Source organism: Conger conger, chromosome 11 (genome assembly GCF_963514075.1).
Source record: "Conger conger chromosome 11, fConCon1.1, whole genome shotgun sequence".
Classification (NCBI taxonomy): Eukaryota; Metazoa; Chordata; class Actinopteri; order Anguilliformes; family Congridae; genus Conger; species Conger conger.
The window spans coordinates 21,029,751-21,049,973 of record NC_083770.1 but is presented as its reverse complement, the minus strand read 5'-3'; the positions used below and the strand labels follow the sequence as shown (position 1 = coordinate 21,049,973).

Sequence of the window (20,223 nt, the reverse complement as noted above, 5' to 3'; positions counted from 1 at the left end):
ATTTGTGATCTCACACCTTAAAGGGTTAAGAGTGTCAGAGCCTTGCAGCCAAAAATGTGTGGTCTTTAGGTGCAATATTATCTTGTTTGACTTCAAAGCACAGACAGAGTGGCGACCTGTTTGAGAGAGATTGGCATCTCTAATGTGTCTTCAGGGATATGTTTGACAGCACTGTTTGATGCGTACACTGGACCTGTATGCATGATATTCCCTCCGTGCCCAAAGCTGTACATTGTAGAGCTGTGTGGCCAACTCCCTGAGTGCTATTACTGACATTAAAACAATCCACTTACCACTCTGTTGAATAAATGTGAGGTTTTTTTTTTAAGCGTTTGAGACAGGCTTGCTGCTCTTGCCTCTTAATGGCATATTGTTAACTCGACTTCACAGGTTATTCAATTTCCTCTCAAATGTGTTTAACCCTTTAAGGTGTGAGATTCTGAACTGATCATTCTAATGCTGATGTGACAATCATTACTGGTGACTGAAAGCAGTGGAGGTCTAGAACACATTAAAACACATTAAAAAAACAACTACTCTGGAAGGAGTCTAAGAATTATTGAAGGAGGTAAGCACTAAGCAATGAAGCCAAGCGTAGGCTAGAAATCACTGAAACTGCGTTCTGACACATGCTCCAGCTGCAAGAGCCTTGCTTAACAATGCCTAAATAATGGTCCTTAAGTGTGTACTTATTCTGCATATACTGTTTGTTCTCCAGTATGTGTGGCATGTGCTGGCATCAGCGCAGGAGAATGCTTGGTTTGGCAGGACTGCTGTTAAACTGAATATGTGGTGTGGCTGCGGTTCTTTCAGCCACTGTTCCCTGGAAAAGTCAAACCCTTTCCTGTGTACATTGCATTGGGGAAGTGGTTGGCATCTATTTCCATCCTTGCTTTGTGGAGAGATGACTAAATCTCTGTCCCCTCAGGCCCGGAAGGAAACAATTGACACCCAATGCCTGACTTCATCGTTTCTGTTTTAATGTTTCCCCTTCATATGTGAAAACACCCAGGTTTCTCTGCGGAGTGAGTGATGTCATGCTGACACGGGGGTGAACAGTGCATGTTATTACGGATCAGCAGGACTAGGAGTCTAAGCAGGGGACAACCCCCCCGGAGCAATGTGGGGTTAAGGGCCTTGGTCAAGGGCCCAACAGCTGTGCAGATTATATCATGGTTACACCGGGGCTTGAACCACCAGCCTTCCAGGTCTCAGTCATGCACCTTAGCCACTAGGCAACGTGCTGCCCTACATGTTATCTGCTCTCCTTCTTAGAAAAAAAAATCAGTTGCAAATAGATGGATAAAAAAATAAAGTGACATGATTTTTGACCACGGGTAAAGCAGTTAGTGATAATGGCGCTTGTCCATATCAGCTGTTCTCCACAGTAGCGTATTAAATCCAAAGTATTGTATTAGTTTGTCCTCACACAGATTAGCGCCAACAGCTACACATGTAACGGCAGGGCTCCAACTGGCCGACGGTGTTTAAAAACGAGTTAACCCATTTGTGCGGTAAGCCCCTTTGTGTTGGCGGTAATTGATTTCCCGGCGTGTTTTCGCTGTAATCTGTGAAAATGACTGACTGCTCTGGGGGGCCCTTACAGGTCACCACACCATCTACATCGGCGTGCACGTGCCTAAGAGCTACCGGAGGCGGAGACGCCATCGCAGGAGGGCCGGCCACAGGGACAGGAAGGAGAAACCCGCCGAGTATGCCTCCGACAAGTCCGACGCAGAGAACTACGACGAGGCCAGCAGCAGCATCCTCAAACCGCTCAGTGAGTCCTCCTGCCATTACCGTGGCCTGCTCTCTCCCCCAAAAACGCCCCGGGGAGAGCACTCCTCTCAGTCAGAACGGATCCGTGTTTAGACAGGCAGGGACGAGCCTCGGCGTGTAAGTAATAGCCACACGAAGCGGGACTGGGCCGCTAATGTGAGTCAGGGACTGAGGAGGGACTCAACGTGTGTGGGGAGGAGGAGGAGACCGAGTTCCGTCTCGTCTCAGGGAAACCGCTTTCCCCCCCGAGGGCTGCTACTCAGGAAGCGTGTTCTTTCTGCTGGTGTCGATGCCAGGAGCACGACGGCTAGTCGCTAACACTGCGCTTGCGTTAAAGGAGGGAGAGAGAGAATGGAGGAGGGAGAGAGAGAGTGCAGGAGGGAGAGGTGTGGGGAGAGAGAGAGAGAGAGAGAGAGAGAGAGAAGCACAGGGAGTAAAAAAGTGAGAAAAGGCCTACAAATACAGACCAGAATGTCTTCACTCAGAGAGCTGTGGCCAATGGATTGTCTGCCCTGGTTTCAAATGACTGTCAAATTACCCCATTGAGAGTATTACATACTGTATATAAAGAGCTTATTTATATTACACTGTGAATGTTATACGGCAGATATTAAGGCACATGACAAAGGAAAGTAAGTGTCCTAATAGCTCTTAATTGTTTAACAATGGCAATGCTAGTCTATTTCTTTTCCAATGTGATCCTAATCAGGCATTACTCATCGTGATAGTCCTCAAGGGTCAAGCATAGACCGTGTAGAAGTCCCTGCATGGGAGAATGAGCATTATCAAGCCTTGAGTCCACATGAGTATACAGTCATTTTAGAAGATGAGGAGCTTTGTCATAACAGTGAGAAATTGCTCAAATTGATGTTGGCTTAAAGTGATGGCAAATTTTTGTTGGCTTAAAATGTCGCAACCACAGATCATGGACCTAGTTGGTGCCTTTTCTGCTACAATAAATGATGCAACTACATGACTGATAATATAAATGTTGTCTCAGTTGCTTTCTGGAAACGTGAGGTGAAGGTCTACAGGAGTGGTGTTTAACAGTTGGGCAATAGCTCAGACTGGTGTCCAACTGTCAATCAGCTTGACAGTTAGCAGAGTCAGAGGTGTTCAGGCTTGACACAGTACCGGGCTCTGTGTCAAGCAGTTCACTTTATCAGAAGTGATATAGAGCTAAGATAGGGCTGATTGGCCTATTCATCACATTTTTAATTCTACACTATTGCTGCTTTGTTGTTATATGAGCGGAACATTTGTTTGATATTTCCTGTAAACTATCCACAAATGGTGAGGGAAGAATTAGCAGAATGGAGAATAACACCACTGAATAGGTGACAATTGTCCCCTGCTTTTGTGGAGGGCAACTTTTGTGTCTCTTTTGTGTGCAGTGAGATTTTATCCTCAGCGGTAAGGGAAGATGCTTAAAATATCTCTACACAGTGACCTCAGCTTCTACCCGCCAAGAATATGGAGATAATATCTCTCCAGTGGCTTGCCGACCCTGCTCTAGAATTACAGTAAATGCTTCTGTAGGGCCTGCAGTGCCCCCTTATGTAGTGGAGGACTGTGTCTTGGTTATGCTGATGCTCTTGGAAACATACAGCACTTTGTTGTACGTCGCTCTGGATAAGAGCGTCTGCCAAATGCCATTAATGTAATGTGATGTAAATACAGGACAGCCACAGGGCCAAAAACATCCTGAAGGAAGTAAACTTTTACTTTGCTACTGTGCTCTTCCGTGCCACTGCGTGCAAAAGAGCATGCATGCTCAGTCAACTTATCCTGTATAAATAAAGGTTCTTAAATAAATATATAGTACTTAAGTAGTTGGACATTGACACAGTTTTTGTTGTTTTGGTTCTGTACTTGGTTTGGATTTAAAATGAAACTATGAATATGAGGTTAACCCCTTAAGTATCACCCTTTTCTCAACACAAGCTTGAAAATGACATACCCAAAATAAAAGTCTGACTATTCTTCAACCATTTTGACTACAGGCATAATCCTGGTGTCTTCTGAAAGGCAATCATTTGGGGTTTGTTGTCCAAGAGTCAGTAAAAGTTACAGAAGCTAAAACACAGTGGAAGTGGAAGATGTTTTTCTCACTGAAAAGATTTTTGGTTTTGGAATGGATACAGATTATTGTGGTGGTGCCTAGTGCACTTGAAAACACAATGGAGGCACAGTCAAAACACTGGACAAATCCCCTTTGAAATTTGTTGCCAATATAGAAAAAAGCTATGTTTACGCAGTTTTCCAAAAAGGACATTTGGAGACTCCAAAAGGGCACATGGAAGCTAAATTATATTATGGGTCTTATGATGTGTAAAATACTGTATTTTGATTACTAAAGTATATAACACTTTTTATTCTGAACAAAAGGTGTCTGCACTTCCCCCCGCCTGTCACCCTCCCCCTACCTCTTTCTCTCCTTGTGCTCTCCTCAGATAGCCACAGGTTGAAAAGATTGTAAAAAATAAGTGCAATAATCACAATAATAACATCTGGTATGCTAATATATTCCTTGAGGTCTATTCATTGACATTTTTGTCAAATATCCAACCCCCACCAACAACTCAAACTAATTTCACATGCTAATTATTATTCAAAAGCATGCTTGCTCCTTATTTATAAGCATACTGAATAATAATACAATATTTTGAGAATGTATTTAGATGATCGGTGATATAAAGTGTGGTCACAATGATGAAAACGCCCTCTATTGTGGAGCCAAAGGTGTTATCACTGTCTTCCTCAGAAATATTCACTTGAGAATATTCAAGAGAGTAGAGAGATGAGAGATTCCTTGGAAGTCCCCCAAAGGAAACTGTGCGGGCCATTTGTATTTGCTCCTACCGTGCGCTACACCACCTGATTTCCGCTAATTATATTACCTGCTTGGTTCAGATAAGATAATTTGTTAGAACAGGTGGCGTAGAACAAGGTTGAAGCACATGCCTGCAGACACTGCGGCCCGCAGGACGTGGAGTTGAGTAGCGCTGATTTAAAATGTTAACCTTTTTGGCCACAAAACAGTTTTTGCCATAGTGTAGCAGTCTCAGCGTGCGTATTGAAAATGCTAATGTTTTGTTATGCAGGCAAAAAAATACTGTGTTGTTTTATGAAAGCCTAACAAACTATACATTATTGGAAATGTAATGTCATTAGCTAAAATGAATCTCAGTTGTTACTTCAATATCATACCACTACTGGTTCTAGGTTCAGCTGAAGTTATACTGTATTTTTTGGTCATGGATTGGATCACACCTTTACTGTGCAACATGATTACTGATACTGGTCAGAGAAGTTAATATGTGGGTTCTTCTTGTTTTTTAGAATTGCATTATTATGCATTAAGGACACTGACATTACGTTAGTATGTGGATTTCCAAAATGCAGACAAGACAAGGTCCTCCCACACTTGCCATCCACATCTTACAAAATAAGAAACTGTTGTCATTAAAGCAATGGGATCCTAAAATAAATGATACAGATGGAACCGTGGAACCGTGAGTTTTAACACTTTCAAATATCCTGTTACCATGGTGATTGAAAATTGAAAATGGAATGAATGCAGAAAAACCCACACTGGCCCAGCCCTGAGATTTAAGGGGTTAAAGTGCAGGCTGTCAGTTTTAATTTAACGGTATTTAAATTAGGAAATTTGGTAGGAAATTCAGCCCTTTTTTATACATACATAGTTGGCCGATTTTGGGGGACCTAAAAGTAATTGGACAACTGGCTGCTATGCCAAGACCATCAGTGATACATTAGTTTTGTACAGTACATGACAAAGAACACACACTGCGTAGTCTCCATATGTCTATTCATGTTCATACTGTATAGAAATGAATGTGCTGCTGGATCATTTTAAATCCCTTGATAGCAGTCCTTACCTTGGGAAAACACCAAAGCGGTATATTACAGATTTGCTGAAATCAAGAGAAAGCATGGAGAAAACATGCCCATACAATTTGTCTCCCCAGTTGCTTTTTTAGAACGTATGTTTGTCAGTTGATTTTAAATCATTAATGATAAGCATCTCTGAATTTTCAGGATTCATTAAATATTAATGATTTTAATATTTTAATATTTATAGGAAAATATCTGTCTGTTAGTCCTGGAGCATATCAACATTTCCTGTAACTGTCAGAAAGGCTCATAAATGGGAGAGGCATCTTACATTTGCATTTTGCAGCAGTCACATTCATCTCAGTTACAACAGATGTCTTGCGGAAATGATTATTTTCCTGATGCGCACACACACACACACACACACACATGTATGTGCACACACACACCCTTAGGGAGTGCTGGATCTGCCTCATATGGGTATTAATCTGTGCATCTGCAGGATTTTCTTAAGAAAGGTAATATTGCAAGGGATAAGATTACAGCTCAGCTAAAACAATGGAGGAGCCTTTCCATACGGATATCTGTGCTCTGAGGCTAACACATCAAGGGACAAAGGCCACTCCATTTTAAATGACTTCTTCCAGATCTCACCCTGACAGCAGTCAAGTACTTACCAGTGTCATTATTCGAAGCGTACTTTTTGAGTAAATCCTTGCACGGATACTATTTAAAGGACCTTGTTTTATATAACGGCATGTTGGTAATGCAGTTCATGAGACTCAATTCCAATGAGCTTTTTAAAGTAAACAGCATCATGTTCGATTGACTTACTGTATATATTTTTTTATTGGTTTTAGAAACAAAGTTATTGTATAGTTTACTGGCTTAGCGGACAATAGATTGAACCGAGCCAGTTTTATCTCTCAGAATCCACTTTCCCTACACAGAGGGTTGTGTCGCCGCTGTCAATGAATACTTACAATAGGCCATGGCTGAGACAAACCTTTACCCTTGTCCTTTTGTGTAGGCCTGGCTCTCCTGAATATGATTGTTATCTGTAGGTTAAGATTTCCTGTGAGGCTTCTGTGCAATGCTTATCAGCGCGACATTTAAAGTGGTCTCTCGGCCTTCAGTGCAAATAGGCCTTGAGAAAACTGAAACCAAAATGGCCGAGAACTGAAACCACAGATCTTGCTGGTTGACAAGGCTGGGACCCACCGGTAGCTCATTAGGATAACTGCAGTGGTGCACAAGATGCAAGTGCAATCTCAACCCTTTCCTCTGACATTCACACAAATCAGCCTAACCCCCATATACATGATTATTTCACATTGCTAAAAAAAGTAATGTAAAATAATGACTGTCACTAAGAGATGCTTTACAGAGTAGCAGAAGCAGAGTAGCAGAAGAGCTCTACAATAGCCAGGGAACTGAGGACTTGCTAGAGTAGGAAATGATACAATATGGTTTCGCAGCCATTTTGCTATAGTGGGAAAACTACAACAACCAGAGGTATCGGCTTTGGCTGGAGTGTGGTTGATGTGGTATGAACAATGAAATCTTGCAAAGTCTTAGCGGACCCTCTGTGGTTGGCACACATTAGATATGCATTAGAATTTTAACCAGGGATCACAGATTTTCTTTTGTTCCTGGTTGTTTTTGATACGTCTGGCTATAAGAAAAAGCCCTTGTTCTCTCTCACGTCCCTCATCAAAGATGGTTCATTGTTCTGTGCTCTGAGCACTGTCAGACCTTCATTTACATGCTGGGGCCTCACCACAGAGTAGGAGGCCATTTTATTCTCAAGTTCCGGACTTAGCAAACAAAGCACAGTCTAAGCATTCCTGTGCTGTGTACTCTTCCTCCTTTTGGCAATTCAGTTCACTGAATTCAATATCTTCAGTTTCCAGAAAAATAGGTTATCATTTGTGCTCATATATTTCAACTGACAGTGATACATCTGTTTTATGGTGTTGGTCGTTTGCCAGTCTCTGAACTGGGGCTGTCAGATCTTGATAGATCAGAAGGCACTTTGTCTTTCCGTTACCGTAGCAGTCATAGTCATGCCTGGGATGTGATAGCCATTGGCCAGGGCCGATTTTGTGGAAGTCTGGTGTATTTGTCATGTGGCCTCTCTCCCCATTCAGTTACAGCCCTGCTGTAAAATCCAGCTATGCCAGCTTGACCAGCTTGAGAATGGAGCTAGTCAGGCTTGTCATAAGCTGGTCTAGATGTCTATGAGGTGATCAACCAGCATGGCCATGCTGGTCATAAAGCTGGTCTACCTGGGTATGAACAGCTAGTGCTGGTAGCTCATCTGAGCTGGTAGCTGGTTTTTCAAAACCTAGCTTGAGATGTTTTTTTTCAGCGGGGAGTACTTCTGTGTTTCTCAATGTTTACATTTTTACTTGTTTGAATCATTGGCTTCACCTTAGACCTGCATTCAATGTGTTGATTTGATTGGTTAGAAAACATTCCATACAAAAGGGTGCTTCTCTCCCCAGGCACTTTTCATTCATGGAATCATACTGACAGCTTTTAATTTATTATTATTATTTTTGTTCAAGGTGTTCATTTAAGGAAGATTTACAATATACTGTAGATGCAGGCATACGTCACAGTACGTCACAGGTCATCTGCTATCCAGGTTGAAAATCTAAACCCAGACACAGACAGTCCTCCTGTCAGTCCCACACACTCATTCACAGGCAGCACATTATTGTATAAACATAGTGTGAAGCCATTTACGTTAGAGGCACACACACGTGTTTATGTTATACAGTATATACACAAAAATGCTCTTTTCAGATGTTATGGATGACCACCATTTACCTCTGAGCTATCACTCCTCCTGTCATATCCTGCTGATGGACTGTTCCTTTTTCTGGAAGGATCTGTTTTCATTGTGTTTTTAGCCTAAAGTAAATATTAATACATCATAGTAAAAAAACCCCTTTTTTTAAATGTTGTTTCATTGCATGACCCCTGAAGACGATACACTCACCGAACATTTTTACTTTATTACACCTACTTATTCAAGCGACTATCTAATCAGCCAATTGTGTGGCAGCAGTGCAATGCATACAATCATGTAGATATGGGTCAGGAGCTTCAGTTAATGTTCACATCAACCATCAGAATGACAGAAACACCTTGTTAATGAGAGATGTCAGAAGAGAATGACCAGACTGGTCAAAGCTGACAGGAAGGTGACAGTAACGCAAATAATCACGCATTACAGTCGTGGTATGCAGAAGTGCATCTCTGGACACACAGTGCTCACTGAGTGTATAAGTTAATGGTTAATAGTTATAACATAAAAGCTAAATATGACATTGTGATATGGTATTAAAACATTTCTTTGCAACAGCAAAGGGATTTCTTTACACCATAGACTTGACACACATTTAGAAAAACAGCACACAGCCCCATCACCTCTCAGTAAAATACTGCAGAATCTACTGGAGCCCCCCCAAAACTCATGGGTTTCCAAGGAAGTCTGAGTTCCTAGTAAGGCATCACTCTCGGGGATGTCACACGCACACAGAGTGAGTGGGGAAGGAATGTGCACAGTGTTCTCCATTCACAACACAGTAAATCGCTTGTGCCTGTGTTCTCCATTCACAACACAGTAAATCGCTTGTGCCTGTGTTCTCCATTCTCAACACAGTAAATCGCTTGTGCCTGTGTTGTCCATTCACAACACAGTAAATTGCCTGTGCCTGTGTTCCACATTCACAACACAGTAAATCGCTTGTGTCTGTGTTCCACATTCACAACACAGTAAATCGCTTGTGTCTGTGTTCCTCATTCACAACACAGTAAATTGCCTGTGCCTGTGTTCCACATTCACAACACAGTAAATGTCCTGCCTGCCGCTCGCTTGCAGGGGAAAAAGTGTGACCCGAAATCCCCTGACCGGGCAATGGTGTCACTGGAGCAGTGCTGGGGTCAGGTCCCCAGGACAGGATTCATGGAACCCGGCCACCTCTGACTCTCCCCAGCATAATTCCCTAAAGCAGATTTTGTGAGATTATTTGCTGGCCTCCTCCGTCAGAACTCCCCCCTGCGGTCGCTCGGCTAGCATAGCGGATATATTTTGCGCGGTGTTTGAGGTCAGTGGCGGCTGCCGTTGACCTCAGTCGTACCTCAGCAGGGTTGAGTTTGAGTGAATAGGTTCCCTCTTTGTCGAATGTGATCACCGCTGGCTTGAGTGTACAGGGGAGTGGATGATGCTAAAGTTTGGGGTTGGGGTAAGTCCCTTTGGGAAAAAAATGCCTGCTGCCAAGCAACTAATTATAAAGTGCAGGCAGGCCTCCCTTAGAGGTCAGTTTCTGCCAATCCATTACGTTGACTCCCCCCTACGCTACAGTAAAAGTATTGGAGTAAAAACCAAAGAAATAGGCCCATCTCAGAAATGATATGAATCTTATATACTTATTACTGTTATCTTACTTCTATCACTGTCTTTGCTAAATAAGACAAAAATATTCAGATGAGAAACGAGGTGTGACAGTTTCAAGACTCATTTCAAGATTGGCCAACATTAACTTAAAACAACTAATATTTTCTGCTTAAGAGAAAAAATAAGATTGCAGTGTTTTAAGATTTTAAATCTAAGACCTTTTTTTTCCATTGCGGACACTGTCGTACTGAGGCCTCTTGCCTCCTGTTCCTCTCCCTCCTGGAGCCTCAGCCTGCCATAATCTGTTGTAAAGCAGTTAGTCCCCCCTCTGTCATAATGAGTTAATCCAGCCTCTTTCGTTACCTAAATCTGGTTTGTGTGTCAATGTTAAAGCCATGGGAAACCGGAAGTCTCATCCGCACTTCAGTCTGCCTGAGTCTGAGTCACACAAGCAGACGTTTCATCAAGAGGGGGATCTTATTCAACACTTAAGTCATTTGGTCTTGTAATGAGAATTAAAATCTCAAGTAGAAAATATTAGCTTGTTTTAAGTTACTGTTTGCTTCATGAGAGAAATGTTCTCACCACATTAGTCAAACAGTTTCACCTCATTGGCAACATTTATGTTTCATTTAGCAAAAAAGTAATAGAAATAAGATTTTAAGTCTAGATATAAGACTAAAATACTTTCATATTTTGGTTGTTGAAGTGAAGAGGAAGTAGTCTTGATTGTACATTGATTAATTCTACCCTTTACAATAGAGCATTTAAAGAGGAAGAGCTAGCCGATGGGGTCCCATGTCCCAGGGTTCTGTAGGTGGGGCACACCTCGGCTGACCTACAGTATCGTAGGAAGATGTGTGCAGCTGGACTGATACAGTCTCCCCTGTGGCCTGATACCAGGGGTCGGCACATTATAGATGACCTGCCAGAATCTAGAGCCCATTAGACCACAGATTAAGTCCCATAACAATACACACTTCTCCTTTGGAAATTGATGACTCATTGATCTCTTGAATTAGCTGTATGGAAAATTCTGTTGGCATGAAATATATTGAAAATGATTGTTACATTTTAAATATTTTATGTGTTATGTATTATGCATTTTATTTTATACAGTTAAAATATCAAACACTTGTTAACATTGCTTCTACAAAATGGAAGTCCATTACTTCATTATGAGGCAAACAGGAATCACTCAAAATAAAATGTCCAGTTGTGAGCTGAGTAGAGTCCAGTAGAGATCACATGTAGGTTACTCTGTTACAGTTGATTTAACACTGAACATTTTACTGTGCAGTTTATCATTGATAGCCCTATCTGCATGTAAAGTAAAATAGTTGATCTGCGCAATCTCATCTCAATTGCCCCACCCCCAAGTGCATCCTCTGCGGACTCACTCAAGCTGGATAAATATGTTCTAAGTGTCTTGAAGTTGCTACTTGTTGCAGTCGGCATCTTATTAACAAACATGTCAGTGTGCTTTATTTGGGTTGCCAGTCTGTCTGTGGAAACATGAGCTAATTATGTGGAGTGTTTTAATCCTCACAGAGAGGAGAGGAGAGGGAGAGGGGCTGGGCCCTGTACACTAGTACAGCCATCGCCTGGCAGCACCTACCCCCAGGAGAGAGGGGGTGGGGATGGAGGGGATTAGATATTAATTAGCGGTCTGCATGTGGGCAGGCAGCGGCTGTCTACTTCCTGTTCCTCCCCTGAGGTCACTGATTAAGGAGCCATGGCGATTATAGCACCCGGCGGCTCATGGAACCGGAGGTTACTTACGGAAAAATATCTGTGACTGATCTTTCACACTGCAGATAAAAGCATATGTGTTTTAGTCTTGTAAAGAGCCATACAGTCTTATTTTTTCCTCTCAGATATTATTTTTTTGTTTGTTTTTGCAGTGCATAGCTTTGTTTAAACTTGCGGCACTTGCAATTTAGTCAAGGTTGACCAGAGGTCATCAGGATAATTGAAATGAACGGGAGTAGATGGGATTTGTAGTCTTCTCACCATTGATTCAGCACTGTATCTGGCAGATTCAAAACAAGCCTCTGTCATCAAGCCCGGCCTTTCGTCTGTTAGGAGGTTTGTTTGGAGCTGCACAGCTGGCATCTTATGTTAAATGTCAACTACACTGTCTGTGAGCAGCATCAGGCCAAACATTTTTCCAGGGCGTGAGTCCTCAGAGCTGGTTTATTATATGATGTCCATTGGCGTTCAGTAACTTTAGCTAAATCATGACAAGAAATACACCTGTTTGCTTTTGGATTGAATGGTAGCCTTAATTGGCTCAATTGATTCTCAGATTTTTACAAAGAAACATGCATTCGCCTAGGCTGTAGCTCCATACATATCAATAATATTCAGCTGATTCAACTCAGACATTGGCAATTCAATGCAGACATTGGCAACTTTCTAATTTCCAGCTTTTACAGGTGTTGTATATTTGGTTGTTAGAATTTAAAAAACAAACATTAAATATTTAGACTTATATTTAGACTTTTAATTTGTATAACCTTTTTACTAAATATTTCCAATGAGGAGAGACAGTTTAACTCATTTCAACATTAGCCAACAGGGTAAAAAACTCTCACTTGTCAGGCAAACAGTAATTTAAAACAAGCTAATATTTTCTACTTGAGATAATAAGACCTTAAGTCTTATTAAAAGACTTAAACGCTCATTAAGCTAGTCATTTTTTCCAAGTCACAGCAATATGAAGAGCCTTGCAAGTAATATTTATAGACGAGCGGTACTGGGATGTCAGACAAAAAACAATGTCACTAGGTGTTATTTTTTTCCATAGTGGAGTTTTAAATATAACTGACATTATTTGGCTTAAACGTCTTTACTGCTGAACCACAGGATCAGGGCAGAGATGGCCCTGGTCCTGTTGTTTAAGCATTTCATTTTCAAACAATATGCAGGGTAGGGCCCAGATTACTCTGGCTGTGAGCTTGCATTAGCCATTAGTGCGCGCTAATCCTGCGCTTTCTCCGTGATTATCTGTGTATTACAGCAGCTGATGTGATGGAGAGGGGGGCGATAGATAGAGGTTTCGCTCTTACAGAGGAGGTGGAAAAACCACGCAATCCCACTGTTCTCCCCTGGGACACAACAGCTCTCATTGTGTGGGGAAACAAAAGGAAGAGTCGTGGCCGGACGGATCGCTGAAATGCGACTCCGCTCAGCGCTCTTCTCTCTGTCCACGGCCGTGATAGATAGAGAGCGATATGCACTGTCTGCTGCCGAGAGTTTGGCTGCAGGTCCTCTAGGTCTTTTAGGCTCTGTCTAGAGAGTGATAGCTTGCCAGGTCATGTAGTGGAGGCAGAGGCATGTTCAAGACCAGGTTGATACGGTGCTCGATATCTAGTTTCTTAGGAAAACTAGGCATTAGGCACAAGTTAGTGGTAGGAAAAGGCAATTATTGCAGGGCTGAATGGCCTGTTCTTGTCATTATGTTATGTTATGGTATGTTGTGTTATGTGTGCAGATTCAAGGCAGACACATTCTCTCTGCTGCAGCCCTGCAGGCCTAATGCACTTATCGCAGCAGGGAGGCCATTTTGTTCAGTGAAATGGATTTCTATACATGCCACGTGGAAGCGCGGGACCATGAGTTGTGAAGGCGGTCAGGACTCAATTGTGCTCAATCGGGACGGCTCCTCTATAGTAGTGTGTTATACTCTATAGTATCTATGGCTGCATGCAATGGCAGCTTCTTGAAAGGAACCAAACCTGGGGGAATTTGCTTTTAAGGCCAAAATACACAATTTGTGCTCTTATGCCGTACTTGCTTGCATAAACATCAGATTGACATTACACTGTACTCCACAATTTTAGATATGTATTCAAACAATTCACAGGCGGCTAAAGTGCAGACTTTTATTAAAGCTGAAAATCATAAATTATACATATTTATTTCACCATGTTGAAATTACAGCACTTTTTATACCCCCTAGTTCAGAGCACTATAATATTTGGCATACATGGCTTCACATGTGTTTCTGATTAGTCAGGTGTCCTCAGTCAATTCCTTAATGCAGGTATAAGAGAGCTTTCAGTATCTAGTCTGTATTCTAGGCTTTTGATTGCCTTCGGAGTCTGTTATTGGCGTTTGCCAACATGAGGGCCAGAGTTGTGCCAATGAAGTCAAGTAAGCCATTATGAGGCTGGGAAATTGGAAAATGACAGTCAGAGACAGGCTGTATGTCTGTCGATTAGCTCATACTCATACTCATACCAAAGAGCTGAGAGCTCACTGTAAACATTAGTGACGGAAGCATTCATCTCTGGGGGGGTCTACCTCCTTTTCTCAGACTTGCCCTGGAAGCTCACCCCACAAACTGGGCTCGTTTATAAATTCTGCTGCTCTGCTTCCAGGCGCTGTCCGTTGCTACGGTGAAACACAATACGGCATCATTGTCCCCTTTCGCCGTGACTGGCTGTCCCTAAGCGCTGGACTGATGGTTTCCTCCACGGCCTGAGTGTGCGAATGCCCCCTCACCGGTGAACCTCCATTCAGAGCTGGCCCGCTGACTGCATAGTTTTGTTTTACATTCACCGCATGCACTGTTCTTTTCACTCCTGCTCTGTTGTGGTAGCAAATACACTGATCTGGCGGTACACTGCAAGAAAAAGTTTCGTCTTAACAAGAGTTTTAGTCTTGTTCTGGGACTTTAAATCTTTTTTTTCTTTCATGTAGAAAATATTAGCTTGTTTTAAGTTACTGCTTGACTGCTTACTGAACAAGGGAAATTGTCATACCCAATTAGAAAATCTTGAAAACTCAAACAATCTTACCTCATTGGCAATATTTTTGTCTTATTTATCAAAAAAAGTAATAGTAGTAAGATTTAGCTAAGGCTAAAATACTTGTTAAGATTGACTTATTTTTAGTTTTTTTGCTGCGTAACCAGACACATTTGAGAACTTAATAAAGATTGTAGAATTCTTTAGCGCGAAGTGCATAGCACTTGCGTTACGTTTGTTAATTTGGCTGGCACTTATACCCAGAGTACCTTACAAAACAAAGTGCATTCAAACAGAGTTCACTCAAAACAGCTTGGGATTCAGTTGCAGAATAAGAGTCCTTTGGCAGTAATGTGCTTATCGGCAAGAGAGGTGAAGAAAATATGGTGGGATGCCAGGAGGCACACGGAAAGGGGGGAAGTGGCAGATCAGAGGAGTGGAGGAACACTGCTGGAGGAACGAGTGCCTTGGTCCCCATGCGCGAGGATGCCTGGTACACTGTGAAAAGCCACTGTCTTAACAAGCATTTTAGTCTTGTAATAAGACTTAAGAATCTTGAGACTTTTTTCTCCCTCATGTAAAATGACATTAGCTTGTTTTAAGTTTATGTTTGCTTGGCGAGTTAAATGTTATTATTCCATTGGCAAATCTTGAAATGAGTCAAATTGTCTTCCTTCATTGGCAATATGTCTTTATCTTAATTAGCAAAAAAGTAAAAGAAATAAGATTTGTAAGTCTTTTTTTTGCAATGTAGAGAAACGACTGGTTCCATTTAATGCACTGAAAAAATATTTTATATTTTGTCTTAAAATCTTATTTCTGGTACTTTTTTATAATAAACAAAAACAAAATGCCAATGAGGTGAGACAGTATGACTCATCTCACTTGTCAAGTAACTTAAAACAAGCTAATAAGCGAGAAAATCTAATTGAAAATGTAAGTCTCATTAAAAGACTAAAACACATGTGAACACAGACTCATTTTTGCACTGTAAACAGTTTGTCAGCTTGAGAAGAGAAGATCTAAAAATAATATTTAAAGTGGGTGTGGCATACAGTACCAATCCCCATACTGAGATTTAAATAGAATAAAGGCTGATTTGCGAGAAAATCTATATATAGATCAGCATATAAACAATTTATTTTGTACTTTCTATTCAGATAAACACCCACTCTTTAAAAACTGGTGGCACACCACAATATGTAACATCCCACTTTAATAAGAAGACATACATCTCTTAGACTACAAAAGTCATCTAGGTCTTGAAATCAGGGCAGTATATTCATTGAGCCTGTCATCAACCATATTATCAAAAAGATACTCTGTAAATATTTTGATAGTACAAGTGGCGCTAGTCAGAAACAGATTTGCACTGCAAAGCTGGCTTGCCACAAAGCCACCACCCCAATGCATGACCATATGCACATCAAAGGGAAGAATGGGGAATGGCAGAGACAGAAACGATGTGTCACTGACGCTCATTTGGAGAAAACCACAGAGCAAGTGGCCAGTGTGATCGCACAGAACTCAGCACTTAGCTTCTCTTTGTGTGTGAGACTTTTACAGCTTTCTCTCACTCTAAGTCTAAAGTCTAACCAGCTAGGCCCTGTTTCTTTAACTTGAGTCACACTTTACTGTTTGAACTTTACTGTTTGGCTTTATTATCTTTGGGGCTGCCTTACAAGGGTGACCCCCGCAGAAGCCTCTGATATGTAGGTGTGTGTCATTTTTGCAAACATCAGTTTATTTTTATGGACAGGTTTTAGTTAACAAAACTGAAATGAAAGCACATTTGACAAATCAAGTGATTTAGAGATGGATTGGGGCCCTATGACCCAACTGTTAGGTATGGCTTAGTTCCCTATCCTCAAAACTGGCTTGAGGACGATTGCTTAAACTGTCAGGATCTAATGTCCGTTACACACTGTTTAAAAGTATCAAAATAACCCCTGAATTCTCTCAGAGCAGAAGGGGCAAAAGCCTCCTGGAGTGGCAGCTCCTCTGAGCCCCTTTCGGGCAGCGAACATTCCTTCCCCGCTCCTTTCCCATGAGCCCCAGCGCCCAGACAAAGTCCTCTTTGTGCGCGCGCGGCTCTTGGCTGCTCCGCACGGGGCTTTGGAACTGGTTTGAACGATGGGAGTTTCATTTCCATCGCTCCCTTTCGTGCCTGCTCTCTCTTTCACTCAGCCATATTGAGCACCCTTCTCCCTAGCAACTGCGAAAAAAAACTTTTTAAAAAAACTGCAGTGGCTTAAATTTTCATGTTTTCTTTCACAATATAGTGTGGTTTGCTCTGTTGCTGCTTTTTACTCTGAAATTGTATGAATTATTGCAGAGCATTATTGTCAGTGCTGATCTTAGCACCGCTGCACGGGAGCAGACCTCAGCCCTGATCGCTCCTGAGATCTCAAACAACTTTCTCCCTACCAGCATTTTCCTGTTCTGTTGTTTTCCCCACCAACGGATACTTAATCCTGTTGGGTCTGTCAAATGGCAGTTTCTCAAGCCTGCCACTTATATTTGTGTCTAACAGCAACAACCCTGCCGTTGTTATCGATAACAAGCAGTGTGAACCTAAAGTGTGTGTGTATGCACTAGCAATTACCTCAAATACTATAGAGTCAATGTCAAGGGCTCAACGGTAGCACTGTCATGACATGTATTACAGAGTCCTGTAGTTCTGCATGAAGTTTTGCAAGTTCAGCAAATACCAAAATGGTATAGTCTTAACTGAATTTGCGAAGGACAAAAATTTGAGACTGAAGTTAAAAGTTCAGGATAAATGTTGATTGAATGCTTTAGTCCAGTAATGAGACTTAAAATCTATTTCATTTCTCTCAGGTCGAAAATATTAGCTTGTCTTACAGTAAGTTACTTTTTGTTTTTTATGTGTGATGCTGTCTCACCTCATTGGCAATAATTTTATCTTATTTATTACAGAAATAAGATTTTAAGTATAAATCTAAGGCAAAAATGCTTACTTTTGCTGTGTATTAGAGCAACTGGTTGGTCGAGGCCGTTGCTATGATAGCATCACCATGGGAGTGGTTCCTACCCAGGTCACTGTGGAATATTGACTCATGCTGATTGGTCTGCACCCTCTGGAATTGAAGAGAAATGCTACTGCAAAGAACAGGCCTACAGATATGATTAGGCATTCGAAATTGGAGAGAAAAAGATAATAAGCATTAAAATTAAGTTTAGTACTTTCGTAATGATGTTTATATTTTCACCAGCAAAATTATGCCGGATTCCCAGCTGATGCTTTCTAGTGATGTCAGTACATCATGAACCTTGGAAGGAATCCGATAAGGTGGAAAGGGCCTTTTTGTTTACGATATTGAATTGAAACTCATTCACTGAAAACTGAAAACAAGGGGAGATGGCTTGCTGTCACTCCTTGGATCTCCCTCGGTGACCTTTTTTGCTGTTTTTCTAAAACCCCATCGAGGTGCTAAAACTGCTGTACATATTTTTAATGAGTGATTAGTTTGGATGAGCTTTTTTTGGGGGGGTGGGGGGGGTCTGAGATGATTCTTTATTGCATAATGCACAAACTATAGCTTATTATCCTCGGTCTTGTTTCTGGACGCTTCTGAATGAATCCGCACTCCTAATAAAGGCGTTGCGTGTCTTGTCACCGGAGATGCGCTTTGCAGGCGCTGCAGTGGGAAAGTTGTATTTATATATCATCAGCGCTGACCGCTGTGGGCCTTTTTTTCACAGGCACTGATGCTTGACTAAATATTCAAATTAGAAGACAAGAGAGAAGGAAAGCAAAGCCCTCTCTTGTGAAGAATGAACAGTTTGTGAACCACTTCCTAATTGTTAATGAGGGGGACCGAGGGGCTGGGTGCCAAGCGTCCCTGTGGACCAATGGTGAGGGGGGACTGTTTGGCCCGGAGGGAGGGCTCTGGCAGGGGAGAGAGTGGGACCCCTTTACCTGGGTCTCAGTGCCTTAAAGTGGGGGACAGAGGACGGTCGTTTGTCGTGTCGACCCGGTGATGAATGCCTAGCTCTGTTTTGGCTGCAGAGGGGCCGGTATAACTCTCCTCCCTTGTCTCTGCTGTCCATTGGACAGTTGTGGGTTTGGGAATTGTAGTTTTTTGTTTTGCGGTTGTTGGCGGGGGAGGGGGTGGGCTGGTTCTGGTTTGATGTCTTTGCCCCCGGAGCAGAATGGCTCAGAGGCGCAGGAGAAGGCGGCGTTGGCGGTGGTAAAGATACCTCCTCCGCCGGCTGCTAAGCTCCAGCCCCAACCTGTGGCCCTCAGGGCCCCCCCGGTCACCACGGCTGCCATGAACGGGTATGGGGACGAGGAGAAGCCGACCAGTCGGGCGGCGGTGGTCTGTTACCAGGCGCTGAGCGGGAGTATCTTTCCTCTCCTAGTCTCGCCGGCGGCGGAGCGGATCCGCTTCATCCTGGGGGAGGATGACGACGGACCCCCCCCTCCCCAGCTCTTCACCGAGCTGGACGAGCTGCTGGCTGTGGACGGGCAGGAGATGGAGTGGAAGGAGACGGCAAGGTGAGTGCTCGCATGGTACACACACACACAGGCACACACACACGCACACACACACACATGCACACAGACACACACAGGCACACATACACACATGCATACAGACACACACGCACACACAGAGATACACACTCACGCACAGACATGTGCGCACACACATACACACTCACGCACAGACATGTGCGCACACACACACACACGTGCACACACACACACGTGCACACATACACACACACACACACAGACACACACATACACATACACACAGACACATGCACACATGTACACAGACACATGCACACATACGCACGCACACACATGCACGCAGAAACACGCACAGACACAGGCACACACAGCTACACACATATACACTCGCACACATTCACACAGACACATGCACACACATAAGTGCACACATACACACTCACACGCAGAGACACACACACTGACAGAAGTTTTAGGAACAGCCTAGGACAGCAGCAGCCGTAGCCTAGGCAACGCTAGTATGGGCTTGATGTGATTCGGAAGCAGGCAGGTTGCCATGTGGTGATAGAAATCACACGGTTGAAAACGATCAGACTCCCCAAACAAACACAGCCTCCGCTTGGACTTGGTTCCTCTAATCTGATGGAATAATTTCAAATCTATTTGGATAACAGTATTTACCCATTGCTGATTTATTATTCAGCATTTTTTACATTGTTATAAGAACCTCATCACATCAAATCTCTTAATCTACTGTACATACAAGTATAGCCCAGGGGAATTTTTTTTTGCTTCTGTTCAAAATATTTGATTCACATAATAATACATTCCAATGATGAGTTCAAAATTTGGAAGCTATTTAAGTAATTGCTAAAAAAAAAATACTAAGCTCCAAATGTGTATTGTGTATATATTGAAAA

General features: G+C 42.4%; 1 protein-coding gene across 1 annotated transcript in view; it reads left to right on the top strand.

Annotated features, from left to right (window-relative positions):
- Positions 1–20,223, top strand: part of slc4a4a (solute carrier family 4 member 4a) — an 82,309-nt gene that overhangs the window by 16,497 nt on the left and 45,589 nt on the right. The window contains exons 3-4 of the mRNA XM_061261848.1: positions 1,607–1,780; positions 19,186–19,321. Of these exons, the coding sequence (XP_061117832.1) occupies positions 1,607–1,780; positions 19,186–19,321 (310 nt within the window). The remainder of the gene's footprint in view (positions 1–1,606; positions 1,781–19,185; positions 19,322–20,223) is intronic.